This window comes from Apaloderma vittatum, unplaced genomic scaffold, assembly GCF_000703405.1.
Source record: "Apaloderma vittatum isolate BGI_N311 unplaced genomic scaffold, ASM70340v1 scaffold4213, whole genome shotgun sequence".
Taxonomy (NCBI): Eukaryota; Metazoa; Chordata; class Aves; order Trogoniformes; family Trogonidae; genus Apaloderma; species Apaloderma vittatum.
The window spans coordinates 30,469-43,233 of NW_009708465.1; the positions used below are offsets into that span (position 1 = coordinate 30,469).

Consider the following 12,765-nt stretch of genomic DNA (forward strand, 5'->3'; position numbering starts at 1 on the left):
AAGTCACTCAAGGAACAACCTATTTGGCTGTTGCAATGATATTTAGATGAAAGGTTTCGTATTTCAATTATTCACTTCCAAAAGTAAACTTTGAGAGTCTGGAAACTGACAAGAGTAAGAGGAAAATTTTATGACGGTTTAGAATTCTTTCTCAGTGACTGCTTGTTAAAGCCAATTAAAGCAGCAACATTATAATCAGGAACGGCAATCACTGAGAATAATCACTCAGTGGAAGAACACCAGTAGGTCTTACTCCATCATTGATGCCTCTTTGGTCTCCAAAATATGGTCTGTCAGAATCCAAGGCATGGACATCTCAATGGGAAACTGGATTCTTCTGCCCATGGTCAGCTCTAAGAAGAATTCCCTGAACCACAGCTGAGACAGATCACAGCACTGCTGCAGGGTTTCTTTCAGAATAAATAAAGAAGAATTAGACTTCTTGCAGAAATACATCAGGAACAATACAACTGTCATTCTGATGATGCAATGCGAAACAAAAAAAGCCGGCGTGAGTCACCAGAGCTATACATAGGCCAAATACGTAAACCAAATTCAAAACATAAAGCCCGGGACTTTTTCAAAGAGTTTTGAACTCCATGTTGGCCCCAAAAGGGTGCCTTATTACAGGACAAAAAAAAAAAGAAAAAAAAAAACAGCATGAAAGTGGATGAGACTACCAGTTAAACAGAAAAACTATGTACACCAGGTAAAGGGGGATTTCTAGTTTAATTTCTCAGCTGGGGGCTGAGAAGGCCATACGCTGAACTTGGAAAGCAGCAGGCAAAGGAGACAAACTTGTACCAGATCCACCGGTACCGTCTGTCCCTCAGACCGCTCCATACGGTCCTCGTGATTCGATGGGCAGCAAATGGCAGACAGACACATGAAGGAGGAATTAAAACAAAAAGCTTTTAAGGCCACCGCCAAGGGTGCAGAGGTGTGCTTCCCACACAGTGAGAAAACACTCAGCACAAGCCTTCTTTTGCAGAAGGCTTCTGAACCAAAACGGGGACGAACATTCTATGCTAAGATCTTCTAAAGACCTTTTGAAGTGCTGTTCCCCGGTGGTGTTATGACTTACATTAACAGTCTCCCCCTTCTCTGAGGGGAAAGGAAGCCGGCAGCAAAACAAAAACAGAAGACAACACGGCATGGTGATGACAAAGACTAGAAACATTCAATGTCAGTAGGTGAATTCTTTAGGACAGCATGTTTCCGATTACAATTAACTGAATAGTAAGAGTAGTGAAATGACATCAAATTTACCACAACAGAGAATTTGTTTCCTCTGTACTTAAAGCAAATACAAAAAACCCTCCCAAAAATCCCAAAAAAACCAAACCACAAAAACTACATCCTTTTTAAAATTTCAATGTGCATAGGCTTATCTGTCCCTTGTTTATATAAATATGTGCCTTAAAAACAACAAAAAAAGGGAGGTAAGGATATGAAATTTGATGCATTATAAACAAATCTGTAACAAGTCAAAATAAAAATCCCACCACAATACTGAATATCACATCTCAGAAAAAGTTTGGACAGACCAAGGCTTTTGATAAATAAACCAAAGGTAAGTTGACTTAGGCAATCGGAAACATTTTCCAGGTCGTGTTAGAGGTGTTAGGACATGCTAAGCTGGACACTGATCATCTACATATCTTACCACTGAAATTTATCAAATGAGTGTAGAAGAAAGACTCGCGATGGAATTTTTCTATGTCCAATATGGTGGGCCCCTCAAGGCTACTTCTCAAGGTTTTCTTGGAACCACTTTTGTCAGCAATGAGGGACTCTAACATAGTTCTCACCATGTAAAGCTGTATCATTAAAGGAAACAATTGTGGTGGAAAGGGAGGGGGGGGGGAAAAAGGGAAAATACACATGGTACATTAGTCGAGCAACACTGAGAATTACTATCAGTAAGCGACTGCTCCACTTCAAAACTGAGAACTGGCACCGTGTGGGTAAAAGCCTTTGAGGCGAGAGGAACAGAGGAGACGCGAGCCTGCGCACCGACACAGCCTCCTGCCCGTGCCGAGGGGACCTCCACCGACACGCTCCGCAGCAGACCGTTGGCAGTGGAATAGTTCACATCACCACGACAAGTAAAAGTAATAAGTAATGTCTTACCACCAAAGTTTAAAAGAGGCGGATAGGTGTAGGACTGCCTCAGAAACTTGTGTGTCACATGCAATAGCTTTTCCAGTCCCAGAGACTTGAGCTGCTTCAACAGCTCGGCAGAGTTTAAGGACTCTGTCATAGTGCGAACCATGTAGAGCTAAAAACCAACAGACAGGGGCAGGCAGGGGAGAGAGAATCCGTTAATAAAAAACACACGGGTAAATAAGGAAAGGGGAAACAGAAGCAGAGAAAACGTGTTAGTTTGTTAAAAATGAAAAGCAGCGCAGCAGGCATGCAGAGGAGGACGTACAGAAAGGTTTCTTCCTTCAGACAAAAATAACTGCAATCCAGTGCTCCCTCGAGTAAAGGGAAAAGTTCCCGTTCGTCTCAAAGGATGCTCAGAGAGCCACCCGCTTATCAAACGACCTCACAAAGATTTCCAAGTATTATCAATTGATACATAGCCATTTTAGAAGGGCATCTAAAATCGATATATCTGAGCTCCCTTCCTCCTGTGAGAGAGACGAGTCTGCCAGCCCATGAGCGGAAAAAGCAGACAGAACCACGTACCCTAAGCAGCCTATTGCAGCCAGTGGAGCAAAGCCCTTAAATACACCAAGCACAGGAGAAGCACACTGGTGGTGATATTTTTTTTTTTCCCCTCAGAAAATTAGAAATCAAAACTTGATTTTTTTCTAACTCTCAAACCAATCTTCACCAAACCCATCTTACTACTATTTAAGCAACTTTTGACTACCCACGGTTATTATTTGTACGTGTCCTCTTTTCCACAGATTTTCGGTATTAAAAGATTGTCTCTGCAAACCAGTTGCCTTCAGTTTTTCACCTGAAGTGCTCAGTATCTCATTTTCTCAGATGAGCTATGAATACCAGACCATATACTCTCCAAACAAATCCACAAAGAAAATAAAAAAATAAATATATGGAGGGAACAAGAACAAGTATCTAGGTATGAGATTTCAACGACTATCACAGAAAAAAACATTTGAAATGCCTCACATTTTAGTGGCAGCAGCCAATTAAGTAGATTTTAGGGAGCAATTCTATCATTTATTACTGAACAGCGAGAGAGATCTCATCAGAGGTCAAATTATTCATATTTTAAACATATTTTAAAACTACACAGCTAATGAATAATGAGATTTAACACAAAAAAAGCCCCAACAAACACAACAGCCATACTAAGGATGGGAGTCAGTTAAGACGTAATTCAAACAGATCAAAAATATTATTTTAAAAAAAGCATTAGAGGCTCAGTGAGAAAATATTTCTTCCTAGGAAGTCAAATTAAAGAGATTGAACACTTGGAAAAATTATGCATCAGAGTAGAAAGTGACAGCAACCCAGATAAAGGATTTTGGTTAAGTACATATAATTTTGGAAATATAAATCAAATCAGAGTAGATTTTTAGCATTAAAAACCACCACAACGAAACCTGCACTTTTTGAACAGTTCAGACCAGAGAGAAAACATTTCATGCAATAACTGTTGAGAGGTATCACAACCACCAGACAGGAAAATACCTGAGTGCTGGAGGGTCCCACTGCACGCCTTGGGACTTTGATGTCAAAACCACTTTTGGGGTCCTTCTCTCCCCTCAGAGCCGGGTCGTTGAACGGCTCATGACCCGCTTCCCAGTCACAGACTGTCTTCCTGATGGCCTGCAAAACACTGAACACAATTCACACTGCTTCAGAGCAGGACGCATCCAAGCGCACCGCTGAGAACACATTTTGCTTTTTTTTAAGCGCTCTTTTCTTTCCCCAAGCACAGAAGCCCTGCAGCAGCGCTCAGGAGTTCAGGTGTTCGGGTGTGACTCAGGGCGACTGCAAACAGTTCCACTGACAACTTCAGGAAGCCCACATCCACAAAACGAGCACTCCACGCTGTTTATCAGAAAGGATAGTCCAGAGCCCTTCTTCGCTGTCAGAAGAAAGCTGACCTCTGAAACTAGTTCACCAGAGACAAAAGTCACTTGTTGAGAATTCACCTCTGGGATCCTTAGCAAGTGCATCAAGCCGTTTTGTTCTCCTAATCCACAAAAAGCAGATTATTCAACCAAGAAAAAGCAGACTGTTACAAAAAAGTTCTTTACAATGAGGGTGGTGAAACACTGGCACAGGTTGCCCAGAAAGGTGGTGGAGGATCCATCCCTGGAGACATTGAAGGTCAGGCTGGATGGGGCTCTGAGCAACCTGATCCAAAGATGTCCTTGCTCACTGCAGGGGGAGGTTGGACTAGAGGATCTTTAAAGGCCTCTTCCAGCCCAACACTTTCTATGATTCTATGATTATTAATCGAACTAAAGAGAGACAATTCTGGCTTGAAATAAAAAAAAAAAAAAAAAAGCAGCAGAATTCCTGTTTCCAGCAGAACTCCAGAATTTAACTGGAATTTATACAAACAGCTTCACACTTCTAGCTCCATATACTGAACTGGACTTCAGATACTTGTCATAAACACGGCAAGTCGTATCTTGTGGGGTGCTGAATGATAAGCAAATAATTCCTCCCAAATCTGAGCAGGTATGAAAGTAATACTTCCTTCTTTCATGAAAATCCCTGAGACAAAAAGCCTTTCCCTGCAAACCTGAAAATTTAGAGTAATTGGCTTCTTTTAGCTTATGATGGTATTTTTGTGGCAGTCAGAGCATTTAGCAGTAGATTAATTAGTCAAAGATTTTCACCTCTAAGAGGTCTGCAATGAAACATGGGAGTAAACAAATGGTAAACAAGTTAAGATTAAAAGCAAACAATTAGGGACCAAAAAAAATAAGGTCTGGAAATGCCACCAGCGTGAGCAAATGGAGCACTTGGAAGAGAAGTGTAAGGCTGATAAACCAAAAGCAGCAGAAGCTGAGGAAAAAAGCAGGATGCTAAGGGGACAAAGATAAAACCATGGAGTGGGATGCAAACATGAGACATAAGGAGAGAAAACACTGGAATCGTATGGCTAGACTATCGTATGGATTCATATCAGATAGACTAGTAGGGGAGTACAGACATAAAGAGGCAAACTTGTAACAGCTGCACAATTCTGCAACAAATTCAGTAATGTTTGGGGGGAAAGAATGCAGGAGCGGATGAAAGCAAAAATTCTACCTCTGAATGACATTCTTCTTCTTTTTAATGGCTTGTCTTAAAGGCTCTCTGAGTGTAACCTGGGCAAAGTCTTGAAGAGCTGCATAAATGGTATGGCGAATGGCATGATTGAAAACACTCTCCATCCTTCCCATCAACACCTGAAGACCTTTGATCATAGCAATCACCTGCAAAAGAAAAAAAGTCTTTTTTCTTATTTTTTCTGTAAAATTGTTCAAAAAGCCCCTTTTAAATACAGAAAGCGAGAAAAGGTGAATTAACAAATTCCAAAAGATAAAGGATAGCTTTCCTGTGTTCCTCCTACATACGGAATGGAGGAAAACAAGCTCTTCATGAGTCAACACAGGGCATGCTGTCCTTTTGCACTGGGCACAGAAAATGTTTATAGAGAACGTTCTCCTTCGTATAGAATTCTTTGGAAAATTCCTACTAAAATAAAATAAAAAAAATATATATTTATCTTACCTCAACCAACGCAAACTTCTCCTCACTAGTATAATTGTATCTTGTTGCTCTTTCATACTCTTCTGCATTGTCAGGACAATCTTTATTAGAATATTTGTCAGTTGGATGTACCAGCTTCCATGAATACTGCAGTTCACACAGGAAAATAGGGATAAAAAAAGATGAAGAGGGAAAAAAATAATCCCTGAGAAACACAAAACACAGCTGGACACAAATAACATGCTTTAATAAATAGTCTAGCATTTTCAAGACTATCTGAAAGATAATATTTAGTACTATTCAATGAGAGGCCTCAAAGTATAACACACAAAAGGAGGAACCAAATATTCACATTTGGAATTCAAAAGACAATTAGAAACCTCTGGGTTTGGGGCAGTTATTTTTATGTTTACTAGATTTTAAGGTGTGGAAATAGCTGTATTATCTGTCACAGTATCAACTGCACAGCATGCATTTCTCTTAAATACTGCCTTTTCAGTCACCACAAACACAGCTCAAAACGTTCCTGAGCAGCGTCAGGCTGATCAAACATCCATCAGGGTACATCTTGTGAAAAATCCTAGTCACATTCAAATTCAATTTTCTCACAGATTAAGTTCAGCAAACAGTAAGGCCTGCTTGATGTTATCTTTGCATAAGCGTTAGATTAGAGAGCAATATAAATTTGCCTACCATAATGGATTAATATTTGCACCAGTTTACCTGTGGCAAGAACAGCATTACACCCTGCAACCTACAGAGTGGATACTGGGAAAATTACTAAACAAAAATGAAGTATTTGGAGGGCATTAAGCTGACAGGGTTAAGCTGAATATCAAACACATGCAGAAACGTTTTATCTGAACACGATGCATATAACAAGCTTCATGTATACTGAGCAAATGCAGAAGACAGGTAAATAAGTAGGATACACCAGATCAGAATAAATTTTCAGGAGGAGGACAGGGAGAAGGTGAACATGAACTGATATCAGAAGTACTTAGGGAATCCATACAAATCAGTACGAGAAAGAAAAGCAGTGGTAATAAGCAAAAAATCCTGCTGTGGTCCCCACAGAAAGTTTGTTCTGGAACCAGGAGGATAAAAACAGAGCTAAGAATGGGAGACTTTCTACAGAGATATAATAAAATAGGAAGATTTTCAGTGCAAAGAAAGAGCCTGAATGCAGTGATTTGCAATGACAGAAATAAAAGAAGCAAGTCTGGGAGTTGCAGAGGCCAGAAACAGATGACAGTAACTTCCTTTAAGAAGGAGAAAAGGAGAACAAGGTTTTCACCACAAAATACACTTTTGATTTAAATAGGAATAGGATAATACAGGAAAAAGCATGACGTCTACTGGCTTTTAAGAGAGGCAGTTAAAAATACAGAAGAGAAAGCAAGCTGGGTCTCCAGCTGTGCCCACTGTGACCATGCTGGGTTCGGGCAGTGCAAATGGCTTGATGCTGCCTCAGACACGAGAGGAGCAGCAGGTCCTGGCTTCTCTCCCACAGCATGCGTCACCTGCTTCAACCCTTCCCAGAACATGCTTTGCTGCCGGTGGGACACGTAGCTTTTATCTAAGTCATAGGAAGGATTCCTGCATCCTCCTCATCAATTCCTGCCTTAAGCAGTTTCTTATTGGAGAACACACAGTCATTCTTCTAACCGGCATCTGTTTTAAAAATAAATTATTAAAAGAAAGAGAAACCACTCTGCAAGTTCTTTGCTTCCCCCTCCCTCATCAGGAGACTGAGGGATGACCTAATTAATGTTTATAAATATGTAAGGGGTGAGTGTCACGAGGATGGAGCAAGGCTCTTCTCGGTGACAACCGATGGTAGGACAAGGGGTAATGGGTTTAAACTGGAACACAAGAGGTTCCACCTAAATTTGAGAAGAAACTTCTTCTCAGTGAGGGTAACAGAGCACTGGCACAGGCTGCCCCGGGAGTTGGTGGAGTGTCCTTCTCTGGAGACATTCAAAACCCGCCTGGATGCCTTCCTGTGTAACATCGTCTAGGTGGTCCTGCTCCGGCGGGGGGATTGGACTAGATGATCTTCCGAGGTCCCTTCCAGTCCCTAGCATTCTGTGATTCTGTGTGATCCTGTGATCTCCTCTCAAATTTTCCTTTTGCCACATTTAGTTTCCTTTTGACTAAAAGCCTAATCTAAAGCTAACGGGAGCCTTTCTATGCATTTTTGTGTCTTTGGTTAAGAATGTACACAGTGCAATTTACTAAGCGAAGGTGTCTAAACATAGTTGAAGTTGTTCTATCACCTCCTGTGCGACCGACTGCATGTTTGCATGGACATTTCAAACAGATTATAATTTTTAACATTTACAGCAAAACAACAAAGTCTTAGTGTACATAATGTATGTATGAAGAGCAATATAAAAACATCTGGTCAAGGATCACAGGTGATCCCCTATCCATTAAGTACAAACTGAACGTGCTGTATGAGATTGCACGTGCTACGGGATCCTCAAAGTGGCAACATTACTCCTGGCCTCCAAGAATTTCATGAGCCTTCCTCTGAGAACATGGTTTGGAGCAGGAAAGGAGTGAAGGAAGAAGGTAATTAAGGAACACAGCACAACATGCATTTTTCATTCCATTAAAGCAGAACTTCTCCAAGCTGCCTCCTTTTCATCTGGTTTCATTCCCCAGGTAACATACCACTTCCATGATATATGCGCTCCACTGGGAGAGAAGCTGCAGGCCTTGGAGAGAGAGATCAAAGAGCTTCCGATACTCTGCATCTGTCTTTTGAGCTTCCTGTCGACCAGATCCAGTCACCACCTAGAACATCATTAAACAGCAACAACAAAAACAAGTCTACATCAGAACACGCTGTATGCAGCATCCATAGCCAATTTCGACATGGATTTCTTGGAAGCATTAAAATGACATCTGCATTACCGTCAGCTTTTTCTTCTAGAGACTTACGTAGTTAAACTTCACAGATATTGGTCAAGTAATGGAAACAACTGGTATCTCTAATCACCAAAATATTGTGGAAGATGAATTTGAGGTAGTGATTATATACAATATAGAACCTATAATAAAGGTATTTATATACACAGTATATATATACTTGTATATATATGTGCATTTCTTTTTTTTTTTTACTTATCTCTTAACTTTTAGTTTCATTTAAACTGCTATGAGCATCAATTTGGAGTAAAGGCTCGACAATCTATTCCAAAAGAGACATGTCAAAATTTCTATATCTCTGAAAGAAGTATATATCTCTGTGTGTGTGTGTGTATATATATATGCAGAAGAATATTGCAGGTTTTATGATGTATCATTATTATTTTAAATTTAAATAGCGTAAATATCATGTAGAGACTGGGTACTAGCCCTGCAGCCAACTTCTCTTGATTCAAACTTCACCATTTATCTAGCCTGAGGTTTACCTGCTCTTCAGATATTTAACAAAAACTGTTAATCAGTGACATGAAATTTGCATGAGCAGCTCTAATCCCACACACCTCACTGTTGCTGTAACGAGCCAGTTCTGATATGAAACGCATATGGTCTTCTCTGATTTGGATCATCTGCTCACATATATTGTACTGGGGACTGCTGCTGGAAGACGTGCATGTCCACCTGTTTCAGATGACAAAAAAACACACCTAAATCAGTTTAGGCAATAAACAGTACAAGTGATACTTCAAAAGAGAACGACAATGTGTGACTTTAAAAAAAGAAAATCTTCTCTATTTGAGGCCTTTCCTCTCTTCCTCTACCTTTACCCTCTACCTCTGACCCTGCACAGCCCATGAGTGATGGTTTGCCCTTCTGAGTTCAAACAGCGCTTCTTCTAAGTCTTAAAAAAATAAAAATTCTTTTCTGTACTTTTTAAAAGGCTGCTGCTACACAATACGAACTGGCATCTCTCTTCAGGAGCATGCACTTAGGGAGAGGACCAAAAAGTATCGAAAGGCAGGGCAGAAATATAAGCATAGGCTGTAAGACACATCTAGCTACCTTCATTTTGGTTTTTGTCATTCTTGTTTAACTACAAAGAGCCTAGTGCAGGCTCCCAGGTATAAAAAAAAGGCATTAAATACTATAATCATGTTATCAAGAGGAACACAAAAGACATGCTACCAAGAATGTCATGTTAAGTAGCCTCATATTTTTTAGTAGCTCAGCTGGCTCACTGCTGTTGATTTGCTCTGAGCAATTACATGCAGGTTATGTGGGTTTTTATAATTAAAATGCAAAGCTCTACATTCTAAATTCATGTAACTGCATGGAGGGAAGGTCTTGGAGGAGCATGGAAATGTTAACTAAAACAAAGCAATAACCATAAACAGGGAACCATTTATGTAAAAACCGGCTGCACTTTCCAGCCATTTTGCTGTGCTGCATACCTAGCCAAAAAAAAAAAGAGGGGGAGACAAGCTGAGTTGCTGCTCCATATACAATATACACATGCCTATGCGCCCATGCACTAATGCTGCTCACCTTGCTTAGCAAAATCCTTCATTTCTTTTAAAGAAGAATATTTAAAGGAGAAAATAAAAATTAAATTAGTGTAAGATAAAATTAATTTCCTCCAACCCAGGTGATACGAAATGTCATGGATGCAAGAATGAGCCTAGCAGAATAGAAAAGTCTTTAAACAACCTGTTTCTTTAGTTGTATTTATTATGTGGTTATATTAATAGTAAAATACCCACACCAAAAAGCAGATTAAGGCAAATTTAAGGGAATATTAAGGGAACTGTCAGAGACTAATGAGTGATTATGGACGTACACTCCAAGGGTCTGCCTTTCCCCAGCTCGGATGTTTCCCATCTTTTTTTTGTTTTTTTCTTCTTCCCCTTACCTGGATTTATTTTCCTCATAATGGGCACTGGTCTTAATGTATCTTGCAAGTTCAATTTGCATGTCACCAAAGAGTGGAACAACCTGCAACTGCTGTACACAGAGAATAAATCAGATTAGATAAATTGAACTGTCACAGACTAATGAGTGATTATGGAAGTACACTCCAAGGGTCTGACTTTCCCCAGCTCGGATGTTTCCCACCTTTTTTTTTTTTTTCTTCTTCCCCTTACCTGGATTTATTTTCCTCATAATGGGCACTGGTCTTAATGTATCTTGCAAGTTCAATTTGCATGTCACCAAAGAGTGGAACAACCTGCAACTGCTGTACACAGAGAATAAATCAGATTAGATAAATTATTAACACAAATCTTAGTGAAAGGAAACCATTATCTATCCTTATGTAAGTCCAAAGTGATCCCTATTCTATTTTAATTATATCTGAAATGCCAGGGGATTTATCTTTAAAATTATGTATTAACAAACACCTCTCTTAACCAACCTTAAAGAACTTGTCTATCTTCGCTAAATTTATCCTTTTCTTTGCATCCAGCTTATAGATGTTACTGACGCTTCCATCCATCAGGTACAATCCAAAGCCCATAACCTGAAAAAGAAAAAAAACCAAACCTCTCCACAAAAGTACCTCAGAGGTAAAAACCTGCTGCAGTAAGACCATTCTGCCTATCTTTTAAAAAAATAATACTTTAAAAACACAGTCCTGAAACATCCACCCTCCTTCAAACAGAACATATTTTCAAATACATACATTTCTGCGGTATTCTTTTATTATGGGTATATTAGTAGCTTTTACATTAACATTAGTCTGATCAGTTATCCTTAGAAGATGTTACTTGTTTGTATAAAGTTTTACCATATAAAAAAACTCAATGAAACTACAGTCTGGCTATTTTTATACGGCTTTGGGGTTTTTTTTCATTTTCATTTTATTAAAATTCTTTATGTACAAATTGATCTGTAACAGAAGTTTAGATCTAACATCTCGAAGCTCTTGCCTTTTATGGTACATCTTTGAATTATCTCTTGAGCACTCAGGAGCTCAGGAGCATCCAAAGATACCTAATTACATTTTGTACAAGTTATTCATTAACATAAAGTTATAATTCAGTATTTACAACAGCAAGAGCTGAGCATCAGCAACTTTATGTTTTGTTGCTTCATGATGCTTCAGTTTGTTCCTAATAAACAGACCTGTTCAGGAGTTAAACACTGAAGATACTCAAAATATTTGTCCCAAGGCAAAGTCTCAGTTCTGACTTTACACCTTTTTTTCCACTGCAAGACATGCAGCTGACAATATCAATCACACCGTGTTGCCCAGCACCCTCTTACTACAGGTAATTATTCCAGCTAACTTACCTGCTCAGTAACCCTAATTTTAAGCCGCTTCTTCCCAAAATCTGACACATCAAAACCACCTTGATACTTCCAAAAGCCTTTTACACAAACTTGCCAAATATCTAAAAGTAAAACACAGTATTTCCCTTCTGTTGTCATTATACTTCATAGAAACACAATTCCATGGAATTGGTTTCCTACCAAGGCTGTAAGTGAATCAGTCAACTTCAATTTATGAAAACCAAAAATGGATTATAAAGTTTCTAAATAGATTTAGAACGTAACAAAATAAAAAGACAATGGTGAAGGAGTTAAAAAAAAGATAGAGGAATCAATTGAGTTATTTGGATTTTTTTTTCAAAAATACCAAACAAACAGGAATTCAAACATTTGTGTCCTGCCTCAACCACCCTTTTTCAATTTTCTACCAAAAAGAAACCTACTTTCAAAAGCATATGTTTCTCACTGGGCGTTAGATACATTTTGTTTTCATAGTAGTCCACACACAAATTCACAATATCTGCAAGCAGCTCTTCATAGCCAACAATCACCTCCAACTGCTGCTGCAAAGACTGGAGAGAAAAAAAAAAAAAAGGCTATTAGTCAACTAGTTATACATACTTCCTGTGAATTAACAGTTACTACCATACTGGAAGAGTTTGATTTCAAGAGTTTTGTAAAGCATTAAGTACTTTGCAAAAAGATACTTGAAGCTTACTTGTGTGATTTTGTTATGGTTGGCAAGGAACATGGAGAGGTTCTGGGATTCTTGAATGGACTGAGGATCTGCCATTTTCCGCAAGAACTGAGCAGCACTTTGAAAACAGAAGGAAAAAAAATAACAACACAAAAACCCCAGTGTTTTCTTTCAGC

The 12,765-nt window shown here is 39.2% G+C and overlaps 1 protein-coding gene across 1 annotated transcript in view; it reads right to left on the reverse strand.

The window, feature by feature from the left end:
- LOC104271776 (cytoplasmic FMR1-interacting protein 1) overlaps window positions 1–12,765 on the reverse strand; it is a gene marked incomplete at its 3' end in the record, with an annotated part of 43,873 nt that overhangs the window by 25,566 nt on the left and 5,542 nt on the right. The window contains exons 6-16 of the mRNA XM_009866559.1: window positions 12,611–12,707; window positions 12,336–12,464; window positions 11,036–11,140; window positions 10,767–10,858; window positions 9,189–9,306; window positions 8,371–8,493; window positions 5,713–5,838; window positions 5,248–5,414; window positions 3,670–3,817; window positions 2,134–2,281; window positions 254–410 (exon numbers count right to left, since the gene is read on the reverse strand). Of these exons, the coding sequence (XP_009864861.1) occupies window positions 254–410; window positions 2,134–2,281; window positions 3,670–3,817; window positions 5,248–5,414; window positions 5,713–5,838; window positions 8,371–8,493; window positions 9,189–9,306; window positions 10,767–10,858; window positions 11,036–11,140; window positions 12,336–12,464; window positions 12,611–12,707 (1,410 nt within the window). The remainder of the gene's footprint in view (window positions 1–253; window positions 411–2,133; window positions 2,282–3,669; window positions 3,818–5,247; window positions 5,415–5,712; window positions 5,839–8,370; window positions 8,494–9,188; window positions 9,307–10,766; window positions 10,859–11,035; window positions 11,141–12,335; window positions 12,465–12,610; window positions 12,708–12,765) is intronic.